Source organism: Orcinus orca, chromosome 11 (genome assembly GCF_937001465.1).
Source record: "Orcinus orca chromosome 11, mOrcOrc1.1, whole genome shotgun sequence".
Lineage (NCBI taxonomy): Eukaryota > Metazoa > Chordata > Mammalia > Artiodactyla > Delphinidae > Orcinus > Orcinus orca.
This window is the reverse complement of record NC_064569.1, coordinates 82,770,871-82,793,047: the sequence shown is the minus strand read 5'-3', so window position 1 is coordinate 82,793,047 and position 22,177 is coordinate 82,770,871. Positions and strand designations below refer to the sequence as shown.

The window sequence follows — 22,177 nt, the reverse complement described above, 5'->3', positions numbered from 1 at the left end:
TAAGACATGTTTAATTAATCATCATTTTAATAAAGATGTACTACATGTTAACTATATGCCCAACACTGTGCAAGGTATGCAAGAAAGATGTAGCAGGTATAATAACATTAGCAGTTTAAAATCTCATTCGATTACCATGACACCCACATGTCAAACAGAAGACTGAAGATCACAGACATTAAGAACCCTAGGATTGGTGGCACTGGTCATATAAGAAAGACTATGAAAAGATGAAACTTGTAGTGATCCCTGAATGACAGGAAGAATCCAGGTGGGGAATGGAGTGCATATTGCCAGAGATCAAAGCAAGAGCAAACACAGGGTGGGCAGAAGTGATCACAGTCAAGGGATAACAGAGAGGGACTTCCCTGGTGGCGCAGTGGTTAAGAATCCACCTGCCAATGCAGGGGACACGGGTTCGAGCCCTGGTCCGGGAAGATCCCACATTCCACGAAGCAACTAAGCCCGTGCACTACAACTACTGAGCCTGCGCTCTAGAGCCCACAAGCCTCAACTACTGAGCCCGCGTGCCACAACTACTCAGACCCACGCCTAGAGCCCGAGCTCTGCAACAAGAGAAGCATGGCAAGGAAAAGCCCAGGCACCACACTGAAGAGTAGCCCCCGCCCGCTGCAACTAGAGAAAGCTCATTGCACGGCAACGAAGACCCAACACAGCCAAAAATAAATAAATAAATAAATAAAAAAGAGAGAGAGATATCAGAGAGGCTGTCTGTCTAAAGGAAGAAGGATGATATGGGTAGGGAAGGCAGCTCCAGATAAAGCTATTCAAGTCAACAGGTGGCTCTGAACACTAAGCAAAGGAGTGGGGACTCCAGCTTACATTTAAGTAAGCACTTACTATGTTACTTCATCTAATCAGCACAACGACTCTGTGGTGTAGGAACTATTATCCCCATCCTATAGATAACGAAATAGGGGCAGAAAGGCTACGCAACATACTCATACAGCCATGCAGCTATAACTAAATAATGACTCACATAATCACATTGTTTAAACTGGTTTCCCAAATGAAAGAAGAGCATGGAATATATCTCTCCTATTTCTGCCATATCTCCAGCACCTAATTGTTCCTTGGTCATAGCAGGTACTAATAAGTGTTGGCTGAATAAGAAATGAATAGTTTCAGAAAGAGAAATTGGGCACCAGTATAGGGTGATATAAAGGAAGAAAGAAGAGGCTGGCAGTCCAACTAAGAAGTTAGTCAAGTCATAAAAGTTTGGGCAAACAAGGGCATGAAAGAGGGCCAGTGGCAGAAGGAAATGGCAATGGATGAACCCAAGAGACATTTCAAGAGTCCCTGCAATGAAACCAAAGATCTTATAGTATCCACAAGGCCCTTTATGGTCAGGTCCCCTACTACCACATCTCTGACATCACCTGATTACTCTCCCCCTATAAACGCTGCTGCACCACCCAGGCTTCCACACTGTTCCTCGCTCATGCCAGCCCCATGCCCAAGATGTTCTCCCCCTGATAAAATGTAAACTTCATAAGAGGGGTTTTTATCTGGTTTATTTGTGAGTGCATCTCAAGCCTGATACACAGTGTACAATAAGTAGTCACTGGATTGAGTACGTGAATAGCAGAATCAAAAAGATGTAAAGTCCTTGAAGACAACTGGATCAAAGATGCCTCTAAGTGGCCAAATCTCGGTGATGGGAAGAATGATGGTATCACCGTGAGAAACTGGGCAAACAAACAAAGCCTGGCATTGAGTACATATTTACTGAACACACAAATGAATGAGAAGAGCTGGCTTGAACAGGAATGTGTAGACTTTGATTTCAACAACAGTCAAGTGAAAATATCCAGGCTGTTGAAGATGTCATACAGAAAGCGAATAAATTTATAACTGGAGAGCCTGACTCAGGAGATATAAAAGTAACAGCAGAAGTCATGAGACCAAATAAACTATATATACCCCAAGATCTTGCTGGTCTTTAATGAAGTAATCTCGGTTTCTAATACGTTTTACCAAAATCTTCACAGAGAACTAGTAAAGGTCAGAAAAATATTTCTTTCTCATTCCGTGTTCAAAGGAGGGTAGAGTGAAGGGAGGTGGTACAAAAACAAAATGGACAGTCCTATCCCATATCCATACTTATACTGGGTTGGGGTAAAAGGTTAATCTTACGTGTTCTTGTGCCAACTGAAGTATGTAGAAGTAATCAGGACACCAAGTAGAAATTCCATTAAGTCCCAGATTGAAATAGATTACAAACAATCTTTGCCTTACTTTAAACAAAAAGCTGGTACAGAATTCATTCTCTTTCCCTGTCCACAGTTACTTACAAATACTGAGTGTCTCTTTTGTCTTAATCAGTACTTTAGGAGCTAGGAAAATTCAAATATTTAAGATGGGGTTCTTGAAGAGTTTATAGGTTTGTAGAGACACCATTACATTAGAAGAAACGATTATAACAGAAGTTGTGTGACATAAGTGGTATGGGATGCCAGACGTGTTCAGAGTACAAAGCTCTGATTTCTGGACAAGGTGCCCGGGCACGTATGTGGAAGCTATGGATTCAAGTCAGGCTTTGATGGTGGGGGGTCTGATTTCAATAGCTGGAGATAAGAGGAGGTCAGGTCAATGCAGACTGATGGAACAGACTACAGACCACTTTGGCTGGAGAACCAACGTTTTATAAGAAAATAATTAGAGACTGAGATGGAAAGGAAGTTTGGCGTCAGACTGAAGACAGGGAAAAGGCCAATTAAAGAACATATTAAAGTTAGGTAGCCACGTCAGCAGGTGCAAGTGACAGGTATTATACATGTTTTCATTAAATACAGATGGGAGTCAGAAAGTATCTGCTTGTTGTCAGTATCCATAAAAACTGCCCTTGACCGAAAAATAAAAAATTTAAAAATTAAATGCTAGAAAATATCATTGTAGAAGAGGATCATTCTCCTTAGGGGCTTCAAGCACACAGGTGTTTCCCCAGAGGAAATCCTGACTATTCGATATATGTATATTGCTTTTGCTTTCAAAACTGATGCAGACGGGGAGCAGAACTGACTGCAAAAGGGCATGAGAAATCTCTTGGAGATGATGGAAACGTTCTTCAACTGGATTGTGGTGATGGTTGCATAACTATAAATTTACTAAATAGCACTGAATCATATATAAAATTTTAAAGCAAAAAAAAAAGAAGAAGAAGAAGAAAAGAAAAACCCATGTGAGAGGGAGAAATGGTCACCTGTATATATTGGACATGTCCTTCACCATCAGTCTCCACAGGTACTTGTACAGATAGGACAGTGAGGTGAAAGCCCATTCTAACAACTCCGTGTCCTGAGTCTCCAGGATTGAAGTGATAGTCAGGAAAAAGTCCTGAAAATGGGGATAGAAGTCCGTCTGCAGATCTCGTGCCAACTGTACAACTAAACTGGATGAAAAAAATAAGGAAAGGTAACTGATTCTGATACATGTAGATCAAAAACCAAATACTACAAATCTGCTTCACAAATGATAACCTATCGCCTATGATGAAAGGATTAATTAAAGCTACTAAACCAAGTCTCAAGAGAGGTATAAAATTTTTCACGTTTTAAGAGTTGAGCAAAGAAATCAGGCTAGAGCTTGTACCTTCCATCACAAGTTATATTCAGTCATTCCTATAGGGTCAAAGAAAAATCAGGTTCTTGTAAAAGTATAAAAAGCAAAAAAGTATACCCCTAAGATTCTGCTTTACAGTAATGTACTAATATTTTCATCTAACAAAAAAAGGTAAATTCTTATTTCTAAATTACAAACACCAGATCTAAAGCATATGTAGCTATAAAACAACCTTTCTTAAAATTCAGATAAATGTTGTTGCCTTTCTTTCAACATGCTACTTACTCCAAAAGGGGCTGATAGGCATAACTGTTCTTGACTTGCAGGTGAGTCTTCAAACTCTGAACTATCTCATTTTGATGATAGACTAGCTGATTGAAAGACTGGCATTTGTCAATAACTTCTTTGTAAAATTTCCCTGGGTAAGGGAAAAAAAAAAAAAAAGAATAAGTTCTGCTTTTCCATCACACCAATATTTAGCTGTTTTGACCATATATAGTACAAATGATGGGTGAATAAAATAGAAACAAAATAGAAAATACCAAAGTGCTCCGTAAGGTTCAGTTCTCTCCACTTCAGTAGACCCTCAAAAAAGTAGGTTTCAACTTCCTGCCAAGATTAAAGCAGTCCATTAATCAGACAACTCAAAGAAAAACTATAATCAAAGTAAATAAGAATAATGATATATTAATACGTTAAGACAGTGATGATAGTCAAGAGTTGAAAAACTCCTCTTAGTTTTTTTTTAAACAGGGCATTAACTAACACACCTAAAAAAGCAATCAGGTATAAAATATGGGCAGAAGAAAAACTAAGTAATAGTCACGCTAAAAAAAAATTTTTTTCTGTTTTTCACAATTTTACGCCAAGAAAAATGTTGACTCTTACAGTTCTTTCATCCTGCTTTTGGAAATATGAATTGCTACAACCTTATAGAGAAGTAATCTGGCATTTCTATTAACATTAAAAACAGGTATGTCCTTTGATCCAGCAATTCCCTTTTTGGAGATATTTCTTAGAAAATTTGTAAATATACAAGTATAAAGACATTCATTCAGCTTTATTGTAGTGGGGGGGGAAACATAAAAAAGCCTAAATATCCAACAAAAGGAAAATGGTTGGTATATATATTATGGTCTGTACATAATAAGGTATATTATGTTGCTATTAAAAAGAATTATATCTATTATTAAATTAGAAGGATGTTGATAGTATACTTTCAAAGTGAGAAAAGCAAGTTTCAAAGTGAAGTATATGGTAGGAACCAATTTTTCTTTAAAAAAAAAAAAAGACCTCTATAAGTGTTTGTACATATTTATATGAGAGAAAAGTTCTTACTTAGATGACTACCGAATCATCACAACTGGTTACCCTGACTCCAGAGCAACTGGTTGTTCTTTCCTCCACAATAAAGCCAGAGAGATCTAAAATTTACAACTGATCATGTCACACATTCCCCTGCCTTATAATCCTAGAATGACTTCCCATAGCTTCAGGATAAATCCAAACTTAGCTTGACATATGAAGCCCTTCATGGTCCTTGATTATCTCTTCAGCTTTATCTCTCACCAGCTACCCCCTTCACCCATCTGCAGTCACCATCAACATAAACAAACATCCCACAGGCAATTATAAGCATACTGAAATGCTTGGGAGTTTCTTGAATGTGACATGCTCTCTTTAGCCTCTGTTCCTTTATAAAGGCTTCTTCCTCAGCCTGAAACAGCCTTTCCTGTTCTCTTTGCCATGCTAAAACCTATACAAACAAGACTCAATTCAGGTATCACCTAGTCCACTTCACCTTTTTTGACCTCACCTTACACCCTCACAGAATCTAGGTTAGGATCACTTCACGGTGAGTTCTCAAAGCATTATGTGCCTACCTAGATAACATAATTAGCACACTGAATTCACATATTGGAGACAAGGCATTCAAAGAGATAGTGAGCGGAGTCTGACTAGAGTCAAGTGAAAAACAGTAAAAACTGACATTGAATCCCTAATTTAAAGGCACGTTATACAGGACCTTAAAAGGCTGTCAGAGAAATAATGACTTGATGCAGCGAAAACAAGATTTTTGAGTAGAGGTGTGACTGAGTTACAGCATGGTTAGAACTGGAAAAAATTATGTGGTTTAGCTCCCCCATGTTTATTAATAAAGGAGGAAACTGAGCCCCAGGAAAGTGACTTGCTCAAAACCTCTTTAAAATTGTAGTTTCAGGAACATGGATCTGTAGCAGTGCTCGGAATGCACATGGGAAGGGAGTGGCTGGAATCAGAAGCCACCTGAGAATCAAGTAAATTTTCTAACACCACATCACCCGATAGAACTTTCAGCAATGATGGAAAACGTTCCATATCCGCACTTGGTCAGTATGGTAGCAACTAGCCACATATGGCTACTGAGCATTAGAATTTTTAATTTATTTTATATCTAATTTGTTATGTGTGGCTACTGTTTGAGACAGCACAGGTCTAATGCATTTCATGTTCATAAAAGAATGGCTTGAGAAATTCACTTCAAAGAGAATCTAAAAAACCAACTATGAATACTTGAAGATCAGCTCATTTAACATTCTCTTACCTCATCATAGCTTGCAGTTCTATCAATCCGGTGAATAATATCGATATTCACATTTCCCAATCGTTCAGCAAACGTAAGAAACTGCAGGGGAGAAGTATATTTACAACACATCCACATTTTATACTTATCACAATCATATGTGGACAATTTCCTCGTGGAAGTATAAAGTTTAAAGGTTCAATGTGCCTCCTTACGTTCTATCATTAGAAATAATGTTACGCTTCGCTTTCAATTTCAGAGTTGTATTTTCAATCAATCATAAAATGTATAACTGAGTTTTACAACTAGAAGTAGACATCACTGACAAATCACAGAAGATAACTTTAAAAACAAACTGAAAGACAAATGCACTGCACTACTGTACGAAGATAATGAAATATTTCTATGGATATATTTGCAAAATATCATTTCCAACAAAATTTCCGTGCTAGAGTGGTGGATTGACCTAGGTAAAAGCTAGCAACGTGGCCTCGCCAGATCTACTGCTAGGTTTCATACCCTGCTGCAAGTACAGGATCTGGCTAAGTCGTGGCAACAACAGTGTTTTTAAACATATACAGACCTACGGCTGTAGAGTAACAAAGAAACCCTCAAGAAGCAAACCGGGAAAGTGGTGTAGTAGCCAGTAGCTGGAATCACTCACCTCCTCCCACCGGCCCGCCCCCCATTCGGTCTTCAAGGATAAAAGAGCAGGAAAGAATTCCTAAGCAGTTCGTTTGTGACACTGAATTTAACTCTGGCCTGAAGAGAAGTCTCAGCCAGGCCAGACGCCGCAATACATGGGCGAAATCTGCAGTTGAAGCTTCCTCCCCCATCCCATATTTACTACACCCGGAGAGAGAGAGGCTCTTTTGCTAGAGCCTCCGGACAAATGACTTTCGCTCGGTCCAGAGCACTGTAGCCTCGGGAGCTCCGCTGAGAACTAGTCCCACGGCCGAGTTTCTTCACTCACCCGGTAAGTGTTCTCGATCTTGTGGGAAACTGGCTTTGGCTTCATGGCTGCAGAGCGGCGGCGGCCCGCGAGGATCTCGGGAAGGGTTGAAGGGATGCTACTGACTGTAGACAAGGGAAACTGGCTCCCACACTTGCACTCCCACGTACTCAGACTTTCTCACGTGCGGCTTGAGCCCCTGGGCGCCGCCATGTTGGAGACGGGTAGCCGGCGGAGCGAGTCACGTGGGCGGAAGAAGCGGACGGAGCAGGCGCGCCCGCGCCCTGCAGCCGGCTGGAGACTGGGAGGCTCTGGCTGAGTGGGTATGTGGGGGCGGAGTATTTTGAACTCTCTTCAGTAAAGGTTTATAAGAAAAATGTGTATTTTTATCATAAAAGAAAACATGCCTGTCATCATTAACAGCCAGTAACTACTACCTCTCACTATGTATACTGCATCAGGCAAAGCTCTTTACATTCATAATTTCACAGTAAAGCGCATTGTGAACGTTGCATGACTACAGATGAGGTACGTATTTCTAAGTCCCTTTGGCATATGGAGAAAGCAAGGATGTGCAGCCGGTAAGTGGCAGTCTGGCAGAGGGCACTGAGTTCCAATGTCTGATATTCTTTTTTTTTTAACATCTTTATTGGAGTATAATTGCTTTACAATGGTGTGTTAGTTTCTGCTTTATAACAAAGTGAATCAGTTATACGTATACATATGTTCCCATATCTCTTGCCTGTTGCGTCTCCCTCCCTCCCACCCTCCCTATCCCACCCCAGCAATGCCTGATATCCTTTTTTTTTTTTTTTTTTTTTGCTGTACGCGGGCCTCTCACTCTTGTGGCCTCTCCCGTTGTGGAGCACAGGCTCCGGACGCGCAAGCTCAGCGGCCATGGCTCACGGGCCCAGCCGCTCCGCGGCATGTGGGATCTTCCCGGACCGGGGCACAAACCCGCGTCCCCTGCATCGGCAGGCGGACTCTCAACCACTGCGCCACCTGGGAAGCCCAATGTCTGATATTCTTAACCACTATTTTTCCATTTAAAATTGGAAAGGACTTTTAAAGAAAACTCATGGTTTCGTGCACAACCAGTTAACGTTTTGGTATTTTCCTACCATTCTTACGTCCTGTTGTTAAACGTAATTATACAAACAGGTGTGTGTGTGTGTGTGTATGTTTTTTCACTTACTCATTAAACAAATGTTTCTTGACAGTCTGCTATGGGCCATGCTCTGTTATGTGAGCTGAAAAAGAGACTGATAATATTAATAATAATTTGTTTGGAAATGTTTAGTCTGAGGTGCTTACATCTTAGATAGCCAAGAAGAGATATTCAGTAGACAAATTGAATATATTCCTGCCTAGAGCTCAGTGTAGAGGTCAGGGCTGGAGGTGTGACTTAAATACACTTTACAGAAAGTGTGAAGTTATTTAAAGCCATGGAACTGGATGAGATGTTTTAGGGAGAGAGCGATGAAAAGGAGGACAAAGAAAAGAAGAGGACCCAAGTTGAACGTTGGAATGCTCCACCATTTAGCAGTGACCAGAAAGGTGACTGGGAAAGAGAGCCAGTGAGGTAGAAACAGACTAGTCCTGGCCTGGAAGCAGAGCCAGTGGCCAGCTATAGTGAAAACTGAGGAGAGAGAAGTAGCTGCTGAACCTGACAAGGTGATGGTCACTGATGACCTTGACAAGTATGGTCCGGTGTAGAGGAAAGGAAGCGAAATATGTATGGATTGAGGAGGCAATCAGGTGAAGAAGTAAAGTAGATAAAACACTTTCGTATTGTTATTGGCATTACGACATCAATGTTTTTATGTTGTCACAGGGTTGCTGTAAATATTTTTAATGGATTCATAGCATTTATGGATTTTATTTTTTAATAATAAAATATAGAAATGCCCAATGTTTGACTGGCTTCCAGTAAGCTAATTGGCTTTTTTTTTTTTTCTTTAGGTGGTTCTTCACCTTGTTGGGTCACAGAGCCTTCAAGGAGTCTAAGAAAGCTGTAGACCTTCTCTTCAGAAAAATACTAATAAGCTCATTCACACTAAAATGTATAGATGATTTCAAAGAGAAGTCTGCAGTTACCTGAGGGTAAGAGCCCCTACTCTAAGCAATGTTCCCAACCTATTGCTAAAATTACCCCCAGATAATTGTGTCCTTTTGCTTCTCTGTCATTTATTTTTGGTAATGGAGTTAATGGGACAATAAGGAGTAGAGAAAAACATGAAAATCAAAAAACTGACACAAGTTATATATTGCATTGTTACTCATTATATGATCCGTATAATATTGACAGCTCTGGTTGAACAATTTATCAATACAACATGGTGGTTAAGAGCATAGATGCTAGAACCAGATTGCCTGGGTTTGAATCCTACCTCTGCCATTTATTACTGGTGTAGTCTTGGGGAAGTTACTTACCCTCTCTGAGCCTCAATTCCTTTTCTGTAAAACGGAGCTAATGAAAGCACCTACCTTATAGGGCGTTGTTGTGCAGAGTAAAGAAGCTAATGGATGAAAGGTGCCAGGTACCATAACTGCACAACCTTTGACAAGTTACCTAACCTTTCTGAGACCCAACTTCCTGATCTATTAAAAGAAGTGATAATAATACCAGTTTTTCAAGGAATTGTATTGGCGCACAGAGAATGGTATAAATGTTTGCTGAATGAATAAGCAGTCTACTGTCTGGCTACCTGACAAGTTCCTTAAGGGCAGAAACCATGTACTTTTTCAATTTTGTATCACCAGCGTATCCCGTGAACTTAAGAGTTTAATGAATGTTTGTTGAATTAACAAAGCGTACAGTACTTTGTTTAACCCTGACAAACTCAAGACTAATGTAACTCCTGCACTGGATGAGGGTTGTGCCACAGGATTGTTAAGGTTTCTTCCAAAGCTGTTTCTGAGGTTCTGTGGAATATCCAAAGCAGCCACGAAGAACACCACTGTTTACTTATGAATCTTCTTGCCCCCCAGCTTTTGCCCTCCATGCCAAGGCCTTAAATACCCCTTGCAATCTTCTGTTTCTTTTTACTGCAATGGTTCTGCCTGCCCCATCCATTCCAGCTAGTTCACTTAGACACATAATTCTTTCTTTCCTTCCTTCTTAAGCTTGATTGGGAAGTTTTGCTTTTTAATCTTTGTTTCCTTAGTGCACACTCTAATTTAAAGCCCAAGGGACTACAAGAACACATGAGAAGTTTGCCTAGCCTAGACATGGAAGGCTTCTAGCTGGAGGTGACATATAAGCTGAGATCTGGAAGATGGATAGAAGAAAACCAGGCAAGGGAGGAGCATGGACACAAATGGTGTTATCTAGGTAGAGGGAACAAGGGAAGGAGCAGTATATGCAAGGGTTCAAAGTAGTCAAATACAAATTTTTTTTTTTTTTTGCGGTATGCGGGCCTCTCACTGTTGTGGCCTCTCCCGTTGCGGAGCAAGGCTCCGGACGCGCAGGCTCAGTGGCCATGGCTCACGGGCCCAGCCGCTCCGTGGCATGTGGGATCTTCCCGGACCAGGGCATGAACCCGTATCCCCTGCATGGGCAGGTGGACTCTCAACCACTGTGCCACCAGGGAAGCCCAATTTGGTTGTTTTTAGCTCTTAATCCAAAGCCACATCCTCTCAAGTTAGCACTGGGCACTGGTATCACCCTTAGTATCCTTGGGCTAATAAAAAGTAAAACAAAGAACAGGGTGAAACTCAGAGGTAGGGAGAGCCTCAGTTTCCTTAAGCATAAAGTGGGGACAACAGTAATCCAAGGCTCTTGAAAGATTAGTAAGATATTGTACGTGATGTCAGGAAGGGGGCAGGTCTGCATGGTGGGGCTCAAAAGTTGCAATATATCAAACGGGAAATGGTTCTGACTCAGAACAAGGGACCAAGGAAGTGAGATCTCAAACCGATAGAGGGGAGTGAAGGGAAAAGAAGAAAGCCAAGGAAGATATTTTAGTAACTCTTAATTACGGTAGTTAAGAGAAGCTGACCCAAAGATCGTTCCCTTCTTGTGAGAACCATGTTCACTGTTGTATATAAATCGGGAGACAGCAAGAGCATGGAGTTTGGATTCAGAAGAACATTTGGATCCCAGTTCTAGGATTTTCCATGTATTAGCTGATGATTGGACCAGTGACTTAATCTCTCAGCCTCAGTTTCCTCACCTTTAAGTAATAACCAAGTCTGCCTTTTTACTTGCTGGTTAGTAAGGAGATCCTTTGACATAAAGCAGGTCAAAGTCTCTTGTAACTTACACATGCCTATATGAACAGTCTTTCTTATTTTTATTGTTTCTTTTTCAACCATATGATCGCTTTTTAGCACTGAGACCATTGAGCTTCTATTCTCCTTTCCTGGTCTAATGCCTCAGGCATCAGAGACATTAGACCAGAAATTGCAAAGTGGTAGGCTTCACCAGCCCAGTGTAGCACACAGATATATTTGGCTCACCAAAAATGTTCTTGAAATATTTTAATTTGTAAAAAATCTGGAGATTTCAAGTGAAAATCCAGATTTCTAGCTTCTCTTGAAAAATTAAAAAAATCCACAACACTGGGCCCACATTTGGAAGAGCAGCAATCACTCCCTGTAGTCCAAGCCCTGACCCCCTCGCTGGTTTATGTCTGAGGTACCCACCTGGCCCCCTCAGGCATTTCATTGTGCAGCATCTGCTCAAGAAGAAGGCTGTTGTCTTCGGTTTTGAATATGTCTCTTCCAGAGAGCAGATCATTGACGCTGCTGCCATTTTTACTGTTTAATACAGTGAGTGACTCAGCATTTTACAGGGGAGCTGGTGCAGTCTTTCCGTCGGTGTTAAAATATTTGGAACACCCTTCCCCACCTCCTGAAACACACATACAGACATGCACACACGCTACTGCCTTCTGTGTTCAGCTTGTTTTCCTTCCCCACTTTCACTCACCGTTGGCATTTCTGTCGTGAACCTTAAATTCCTTATTTTCTTTTAAGAGATGTCAGAGGATAACCTAAATTAACCTGCTTTTTGAACAATTTAAACACCTACATATTTTTACATACCCACTTTCATGATTTCTACTCTCTATTTTTATCCTTAACTTGACATCTTCTGTAGGAAGGATAAGGGTCTCAGTTTGGATTTATCTCCCCTTCTCCATTTTCCCACCCTCCCCTTGGTTATATCTTTGCATGCGAATTGGCTTTTGTCCTATTACATCTTAGTTGCTTCTTTTTTTTTTTTTTTTTTTTAATTTATTTTTTTTTTAGTTGCTTCTTTGAAGGAGAGGAGAGCTTGGACTCTGCTACCAGGTGTCCCAGGCTCACACCCTTGTCACTGCTATGTGAACCTCAGTTTACTCACCACCAAATTAGGGGTAATACTGGTGCCCCTCATGGAGCTGTTCCAAAGAGTCACTAACCTAATACTTTGGTTATCAAAGTGTGGTCCCCAAGCAGCAGCAGCAGCACCCAAGGGGAACTTGTTAGACATGTGAATTCTCAGGCTTCACCCCAAGCCTGTTGAATCAGAAACTCTGGGGATGGGGCCCAGTAATCCGTACTTTCACAAGCCTTCCAGGTGATTCTGCTGCAGGCTCAAGTTTGGGAATCACTGACCTCCTGTATGTTAAAGCACTTAGAACGTTGTCTGGCACATCCCATGTGCTATAGAATGTGTTTACTATTATTACTGTTTAGTCTTTTATAAGTATTTGCTATTATCATTATTTTGTTCTCCTATCCACATTTGCAAGGTAGGTTGTATTATCCTCACTTTAAAGACAAGGGATCTGAAGATCGGAGAACTTCTAAGTGGTGGAAGGACTAGAATTCAGGTCTTCTAATTTCAGTTTGCCTTTTTGCCACCCCACAGCTTAAGAGTGTGAACTAGAAGGGCCAGGTTTAGAGAAATAAATGCTTGGATGTTATGGTAGACATTTGTTGATTTCTTGACAGTGTTTGTTCTCTCTTCCTCTGGAAGCAGCATCCTTATTTTCCTTTGAGGAATCACTCTTCCCTCATTCTTAGTGTCTGAAGTTCAGACTAGACACCTAGGAGGGCCTGTGTCCTAAGTTGTATTTCTTTGGCCAACTAACTGGTTCAGAGGTAAGCATGTGTCCCAAGCTGGGCCAGGGACCCTATCTGGAAGTTTTGTGAGAGCTATTGGGAAAGAGATGCTTCTTTTTCTTGAAGTTTTGCAAGATGATAGGAACCTGAAGCTGTTGGTGGCCATTGTGTCACTTCATGGAGAGGTCTGCCTGTGAATGAACTCTGTGCAAAGTAGATGAGAGACAGGGAGGGAGAGAGATTGATTGAGATGAGCTTATGTGAGCCAATGGATCCATCCACCCAGTCCTTGGACTTTTCAGTCACCTTAGTTCACTAATTCCACTTTTATATGCTTAAGCCAATTTTAATTGGGTTCTTTCACTTTCATCCAAAATAATACTTACACAGCTGACTTAATATTTTTGTGTTGGGGCTTTCCTAGTGGCGCAGTGGTTAAGAATCCGCCTGCCAATGAAGGGGATACGGGTTTGAGCCCTGGTCCAGGAAGATCCCACATGCCATGGAGCAGGTAAGCCTGTGCACCACAACTACTGAGCCTGCATTCTAGAGCCTGTGAGCCACAGCTGCTGAGCCCATGTGCCACAGCTACTGAAATCCATGCACCTACGGCTCATGCTCCACAACAAGAGAAGCCACCACAATGAGAAGTCCGCACAATGCAACGAAGAGTAGCCCCCACTGGCCGCAACTAGAGAAAGCCTGCACGCAGCAATGAAGACCCAACGCAGCCAAAAATAAAAATAAAACAAAATAAATAAATTTATTTAAAAAAAGATACATCTTAAGAGAATGGAAAGAAGCCACAGACTGGGAAAGATACTTGCAAAACACATATCTGATAAAAGATGTGTATCCAAAACGTGCAAAGAACTCTTAAAATTCAACGATAAAAAGAACTCAATTTAAAAAGGGCAAAAGATCTGAACAGACACCTCACCAAAGAGGATATACAGATGGCAAATGAGCATATGAAAGATGCTCAACATTGTATGTCATTAGAGAGTTGCAAATTGAAAAACATTAAGATACCACTACATACATGTTAGAATGGCTAAGCTCTAAAATACTGACAACACTAAATGCTGGAGAGGATGTGGAACAACAGGAACTCTCATTCATTGCTGGTGGGAATGCAAAATGGTACAGCCACTTTGGAAGACAGTTACCTATTTCTCATAAAGTGAAACATTGGCTTATCATATGAGCCACCTGTCACTCTCCGAGGTATTTATCTAAATGAATTGAAAACTTATGTCCACACAAAAACCTGCACATGGATGTTTATAACAGCTTTACTCATAATTGCCAAAACTTGGAAGCAACCAGGATGTCCTTCAATAGGTGAATGGATAAACTATGGTACATCCATACAATAGAATGTTATTCATTGATAACATGAAATTAATCTGAAAAAGAATGGTTGTTTGTATATGTATAACTGAACCACTTTGCTGTACACCTGAAACTAACACAATGTTGTAAATCAACTATACCCCAATATAAAATAAAAATTAAATTAAAAAAAGTGAAATGCGCTATCAAGTTTCAGAAAAACATAGAAGAAGCTTAAATGCATATCACTAAGTGAAAGAAGCCCATCTGAAAAAGCTACATACTGTAGACTCCAACTTTATGACATTTTGGAAAAGGCAAAACTATGGAGACAACAAAAAGATCAGTGGTTGCCAGGGGCTGGGAGGAGGGGACAAATAGGTGAAGCACAGGGGGTTTTTAGGGCAGTGAAACTATTCTGTGTGATAGTTTGTGTAATGGTGGATACGTGATTTTATGCATTTGTCAGTACTTATAAAACAGGGGCTTCTCTGGTGGCGCAGTGGTTGAGAGTCTGCCTGCCGATGCAGGGGACACGGGTTTGTGCCCCGGTCCGGGAGGATCCCACATGCCGTGGGGCGGCTGGGCACGTGGGCCATGGCCGCTGGGCTTGCGCGTCTGGAGCCTGTGCTCCGCAACGGGAGAGGCTGCAACAGTGAGAGGCCCACGTACCACAAAAAAAAAAAAAAGAAAGAAAACAGTACAACACAAAGAGTAAACCCTAATTTAAACACAGACCTTAGTTAGTAATAATGTATCAACATTGGTCTATCCATTGTAACAAGTATACCACAGTAATGCAAGATATTAATAATGGGGGAAATTGTATGGGAAGGGGAAGGGGGTATACAGGAATTCACTATACTTTCTGTTCAATTCTTCTGTAAACTTAAAACTGCTCCAAAAATAAAGCCTATTAATTTTTTAAAATTACATCTCCTCCTAACTCCTTCTCCTTGTAAACCCAAAAGTTCTTTGGAGAAGATCATGGCTACTTGAGATGGGATCTAGAAAGACAACACCCTGCTCTTGAATCCTGGGAGCTCCAAGAGGAAGTAGGACCAGAATCTCATTAACACTAGAAACCAAGAAAATTTGGACCTGTGTGATTCAGAGTGAATCAGAAAGAGAAGTGAGTGACTCAGAACAGCAGCTAGGAAGAAAAAAGATGTATTTACATACTCAATGAATTTTTATTGAGTGACTACTGTGTGTCAGGCACTGATCTAAAGGCTTAAGAGACAACAGTAAACAAATGAATTCCCTGCCTTCATGGGGCTCATATTCCAGTGTGGGGAAACAAAAAATAAATATGTAAATCTCTAGTAGACCATCAGATGGCAATAAGTGCTATGGAGATAAATACAGCAGGTAGATAGAGAGTGTGACAGAAGCTTAATTATTCCACAGAATTCATTCCCCTTTTCATTTTTTAGAAAAAGAACCCCTATCTCAACTGCTTATACAAGTCAACATCAAAAAAATAAACAACACACACACACACACACACACACACACACACACACACACACACACACACACACAGTGGAATACTACTCAGCCATAAAAAAGAATGAAATTTTGCCATCTGCAGCAATATGGTTGGACTTGGAGGGCATTATGCTAAGTGAAATAAGTCAGACACAGAAAGACAAATACTGTATCATATCACTTAATAAAAAATGCAACAAACTAGCAAATATAACAAAAAAGAAGCAGAATCACAAATATAGAGAACAGACTAGTGGTTACCAGTGAGGAGAGGCAGGGAGAGGTAACATTGGAGGGGAAGTGGTAGGTACAAACAATTGGGTGTAATATAGATTATGAGGATGTATTGTACAACACAGGGAATATAGCCAATATTTTGTAATAACTGTAAATGGAGCGTAACCTTTAAAAATTGTGTAAAAATTTTTTTTAGAAAGAACCCCTATCTCAACTTTTAGCTGGTAACATGACCATGCATTAGAGACTACATTTCCCTCCCACCCTCCATTTTGCACCTGGATATAGTGTTGTGACCAAGTTCAGTCCAAGGGGATATGAGTGGAAATGTTTTGTGTAACTTTCAGTCAGGTCATTAGCAGAAGGATAAAGCCACTTGCTTTGTACCCTTTCTTTCTCCTTCCAACTGGCTAAGAGATGGCATTGACTGGAGCATCCTTGGAAGCCAAGTGTGGAAGATGACAGAGCCCCCAGCTTTGGACTGCTCAATTCTTGACAGTTACACAAGAGGGAAATAAACGTCTATCTAGTATAAGCCACTTTGGGTTTGGATTTCTTTATTATTGCAGCTTAGCTGGTACTTAATTCAGGGAGCACCAGAGCAAAGTGAGAAGGGTTTGCTATGTTATATAAGGTAATCAGGGAAGCAGAAACATGAAGGAAGGGAGGGAGGGACCTCTGGAGATGAAGATAATTCCAGGCAGAAGAACAGCAAGTGCAAAGGTCCTGAGGCAGGATTGAGCTTCAGTCTGGTCCAGGAATAGCCAGGAGCCCAGCATATCAGGAACACAGCAAGTAGGAGGGGAAGTCAGAGGGCTGGGGAGCAGATCACATAGGGCTTAATAGACCATACTAGGAAATTGCTGAAACAGCCTCTTAGAAAGAGCTGCTGTGGTCCCAAGGCAAGGACAGTGGAAGAAGGTCCATGGAAGAGGACATCACCAGATGCCTTGTGGGACCAGAGACAGGAAGATTGCGATCCTCTTCTTGGTCATCTGTAAGATGATTTTTGCTTATATTCATGGGAAATTCTAGAGACAAAGACATTGTCATTTCAACATATACTCTTGGATGTATTCTCTTAAGCAAATACTGTATTTGTAATGAAATACTGTCTGGGCAGATGTGTTTTCCAGAATTTCAGTGGGGATTTAACCTAAGTTATGAGTAATCCTCCTCCAAGAATGACCACATCCCAATGCCCAGGAACATCTCTGTCACAAGAGCTATGCAGTCACAACATTATAAGCATTCCCCATTTTACAGACTAGGGAAACCCAGAGAAATCAATTGACTCACTTGAGATAGCACAATAAATTAACAGCAGAATTGGGAACTAGAATCCAGGTGTCCTGACCACCAATTTAATACCCTTTACATTACAATGAACTTTACTTCAGGCTAGGTATAAAAGGTGATGGTGAATATTAAGTCACAAAACAATCCCAAAGGACATTTGCACCGGGTTTGGTTGGGGTATCCATTATTTGTCAGCAGCAGGGTTTTTTCCCTAATGATTCTTTGCGCAAAGCAGTGCGGGATGAAAAACTGCACTTATTGCACACAGATAATCTAGATGGAGGTAATTAGTGTTAATAAGGCCTTTTATTTATAAAGGACTTGGAGGTTTCTAAAGGATTTAGCACCCGTCAACTCCTCTGATCCTTATGGCATCCCTGCAAGGTAAGCAGGGTAGATATAATTTCCGTCACATTATAGATAAAGTAATCCCAGAGGCAAGAAGTGACTCCGCTGGGGTCACGCACCTTTGATTGATGGTGCCAGACTTTCTTACTCCAGGTTCAAAAGACTTGTTGCCACACGTGTCTGCCCAGATGATTAATAGCTGACACTTTATAGCTCTTACTATGTACCGGATACTGTTCTAAGTGCTTTGCATATGATGACTCATTTACTCTTTCTACAAGGTAAATTCTGTTATTATCCCCATTTACTGATGGGAAAACTGAGACTGAGTTACCCAAAGTCACATAGTTTCATTAAGCAGTCAGAGCTGGAACCCAGATATCCATAGACTGTATCCAGAACCTGTGCTTTTGGCCACTGCACTATGCTACCTCTCCAGTTAGGACTTGCAAGCAATTTTACGATTCATGGGCACACATCAAGAGTCTTTGAGATCAAGTTCAGATGCCTCATGATTCTAATGACTATCTAAGACCTTCCTTAATGCGTATGGGCACTTGATATTATCTACTTACATGATAGAGAGATGTGATCAAGATTTGATTTTTAGACATTCATCTGGTGGGGTGGAAGAAAATTGTGCATAACAATAGTTACTTTGGCGTGAATGTTGAAAAGTTTTTACAGGTAACAGTGAACAGCCTACTGTTCTGCGGAAGAATCAGTGCTGAGAAGTCATTGCTTCACTCTCTTTTTCTTTAATTCATTAGTGATATGGAGGAGTATAGAAGACATGCGTAGTTTCCATATATTCTTTTGGTAGCACTAATTTTATTTTCTTTTAGGGAATCCCCTCTTTATTTATTCTCAGTGCATGTGGTTTTAATTCCAACCCATCTCCTATCTCCAGGGTTGGATGCATGATCCAGACCCAGGCCCAGTGTATCTCCCTGAAAAAACAAAGTGATTGGTTTGGGGATAGGTCTGTGATCCTAGTCAGTCCAGTGAATGTCATCACTAGGACTTTTTTTTTTTTTGCGCTACGCGGGCCTCTCACTGTTGTGGCCTCTCCCGTTGCGGAGCACAGGCTCCGGACGCGCAGGCTCAGCGGCCATGGCTCACGGGCCCAGCCGCTCCGCGGCATGTGGGATCTTCCCGGACCGGGGCACGAACCCGTGTCCCCTGCATCGGCAGGTGGACTCTCAACCACTGCGCCACCAGGGAAGCCTCTCCCTAGGACTTTTACTTGAACTGTTGGGAGACAGAAACCCTCTTTCTGTTTAATGGTTAAATACAATAGAGCATAAACTGGAGGCTACTGGTGGCTATCTTGACCTGTGAGGGAATATTTGCATTAGAATGAAGCTAAGACAGATAAAAATAGAATGAAGAGATAGAATCAGGTTCCTAATGATAAATTTGGAGCATCTAAATCTAGCTGTGTCTACCCTTGGACTTTTCAATAATATGAACCAATACATTCCCTTGTGTGTTTAAGCAAATCTGAGTCCGATTTCTGTTGCTTGCAACCTAATTTTCCTGATTGCTTAATTAATTGTTCTGATTAATACAGGTATAATTCATACGCCAGACTTTCTGCTTTGCCTGAAAGTGAACTGTATCAGTTATCACCACAATAAAGCTGCATAAAAAACAACCACAGTGATGTGCAAGAAGTCTGTGGCTGGCTGGTTCTGATGTTCTGGGTTTGTCTTGCTTGATCTTGCTGGGCTTGCTGGCATCTGTGATTTGCTGACCAAGTGGTTGGGGGCTGGCTAATCTCGCGTGGCCTTGGCTTGGATTACTTGGCTACGTAGCTCTGCTTTGTGTGGTCTCTCATCATCCAGCAGGCTAGCCTGAGCTTTTCTCATGGACAGGTAGAGGCCTGAGACAGCCTGGAAGAGTGCAAGACCTAGGCTCAGGACGGTCACACACCACTTTGACCTTATTCTATTTGGCAAAGCAAGTTACAAGAATAGCCCCTATTCAGTGGGTGGGGAAATGGTCTCCATCTCTTGATGGGAAGAGCTGCCAGTTCTCATTGCAAAGGGCATAACTAAAGGGAGGAGTGGAGAATTAGAACCATTTTTGTAATCAGTCCACCACACTCCTCCTTGTTACATTTATAAAACAGTGGTGGTAAAGAGATAAAATAAGCAAATGGATACTGGAAATTACCAGTTGCTTACCAAAGGTGGCACGTTCCTTCAGTGCAGGATATGATGCTTACCTGTCCTTATTTCACCCATTTGACATGTGTGATTTTTCTTTAAGTTGGAAAGAGTTATAGAAACTCTGTTCCAAAAAGAGACTTTGAAGGTCATCTGGCCCAACCGCCACATTTTTCAGAAGAAGAGACCAGACCCCAAAGTTAGGGAACTTTCCCAGGGCCATGCAGAGGTGGATCTGGACCCTTACCTGGTGACAGCGGGCTTTCCATCATCTTGTGCTGTTCCCTTCCCACGCCAAGGCAGTACATGCTTGAACTTTGGAGTCAGTCAGCCTGGGTTCTAGTCCAGGCCTTATCACTTATGAGCTATGAGACTTTGGACAAATTATTTAACCCCTCTCTGGATGATGACAGTAGCACTTATCACATAGGGTTGTTGTGAGGGTTCAATGAGAGAAGGTAAATAAAGCACGTAGTAAGTGTTCAATAAATTTTGCCTGTCATTGTTTCTTAAAACACAGCATTTTTCTGTTTGGCTTACTCCTGTCTACATTTAGTCTGGGTTTAGGAGTTTAGGGGAACTGAACATATCACAACTCCTAAAACTTAGATATCAGGGAGTAAATTAATCTTTTAAAATTATACTAGATTACAATTCCACATTTTCTTATAAGAAGAGATGCTTGTAGCCTAGTTCATCTGCTTATTTACTAACGAACATTTCCTGAAGGTGTACTCAGAGTCAGGCATTGTATTCGTTTGCTATTGCTGCAACATATTACCACAGACTAGTGCCTTAAAGCAGTATGGTAAAGCAATTCAGTCCTGGAGGTCACAAGGACCTCCAGGCTGCATTCTTTCTGGAGGCTCTAGGGACAATCTGTTACCTTGCCTTTTCCAGTTTCTTGAGGCTCCCAGCATTCCTTGGCTCGTGGCCCGCACCACTCCACCCTCTGCTTCTATCATCACATCTCCTTCTGTCCCTCTGCTTCCATTGTCTCATTGCCTTCTCTGAACCTCCTGCCTCCCCTTCAGACCTCTCCATGTGGCTTGTGCTTCCATACAGCATGGTAGCCTGGAGTAGACAAGAGTTCTTACATGGCAGCTCTGAGCTCCTAGATGAGTGTTCTCAACAAGCAAGACAGAATCTTCAAGGCCACTTATGAGCTAACCTTAGAAGTCACATAGCTTCATTTCGCCATGCTCCTTTGGTTGAAGTAGTCAGAGGCTTACCTAGACTCAAGGGAAGGGATCACATGCCTTGGTGGAAAGAATTTCAAAGAATTTGTAGTTACATTCTTAAAAATAGACTGGACTTCCCAAACAGGAGTTTTTTTCGGTAGCCACTGCGTTTCACCTGCCTTGGACTGTGGAGGCCTCTGAAGTTGGCAATGGTTTCCTGCACACTGCTGAGTCGGATGGCAGCAGATCTCTGGCTCAGAGGCAATGAAGCTGAAATCTAGTGGGGGTCCCCCTGAATTTTGCTTCTCAGGTCTTTCTACCAGTTCTGTGAGCACCTAATTTCCTGTATTAAATACCCTTCTACTTGAAATACCTAGAGTGATATCTGTTTTCCCTATAGGAATCTGACTGATACACACTTCAAAATCTTCTCTCTTAACTGCTGTCTCTCACATTATTAACCTTCACCGCTTTTCTTATGCTCCCAGCCTGCTCCCCAACAGCCCACCCACATGCCCACACACCCAGCATGCCCCTAGGAAGACGATTCTGCTGCTTATTGCTCAGAAAAAAGAATACGTTGGGTATGACCTCCCTCAGCTATCCTCTCTACCCAACTGGAGCTATAGCTACCCTTTTTGTTTCCTTCTGCTCCACCTTAAAAGAATTCTTCTGTACTTCTAGAAAAAAAAGAAGATAAGACTTTTTTATGTGGTACATGACACCTTTTATTTACCTTTTCAACCTAATTTTCTGCCACTTCCTCATATGTTCCTGTACTAATTACAGTAAACTAACTTCCTTGATAAATAAAAAAGGTGGAAATGTTGCTGTAACAAAAAACCCAAAAATCTATGGTGGCTCAAACACAATCAAAGTTTATTTCTTGCTCAAAGAACAGTGCTGGACAGGTGAATAATCAATGGGGCAAGCCCTCCTCTTTTTAGGTACCCAGATTGATGGA

At 41.4% G+C, this 22,177-nt stretch overlaps 1 protein-coding gene and 1 long non-coding RNA gene across 2 annotated transcripts in view; one reads left to right on the top strand and one right to left on the bottom strand.

The window, feature by feature from the left end:
- UTP20 (UTP20 small subunit processome component) overlaps positions 1–7,330 on the bottom strand; it is a 94,389-nt gene extending 87,059 nt beyond the window's left edge. Inside the window, exons 1-5 of the mRNA XM_033427634.2 lie at positions 7,119–7,330; positions 6,167–6,247; positions 4,125–4,191; positions 3,868–4,000; positions 3,224–3,412 (exon numbers count right to left, since the gene is read on the bottom strand). Coding sequence (XP_033283525.2) covers positions 3,224–3,412; positions 3,868–4,000; positions 4,125–4,191; positions 6,167–6,247; positions 7,119–7,163 — 515 coding nt within the window. The 5' untranslated portion in view covers positions 7,164–7,330. The remainder of the gene's footprint in view (positions 1–3,223; positions 3,413–3,867; positions 4,001–4,124; positions 4,192–6,166; positions 6,248–7,118) is intronic.
- Positions 7,331–7,427: 97 nt separating this feature from the next.
- On the top strand, positions 7,428–15,205 carry LOC117201148 (uncharacterized). The gene is made up of 3 exons (XR_004483111.2): positions 7,428–7,678; positions 9,060–9,200; positions 13,576–15,205. It is a non-coding gene; the product is annotated as an uncharacterized LOC117201148 (long non-coding RNA).
- The last annotated feature ends 6,972 nt before the right edge of the window (positions 15,206–22,177 follow it).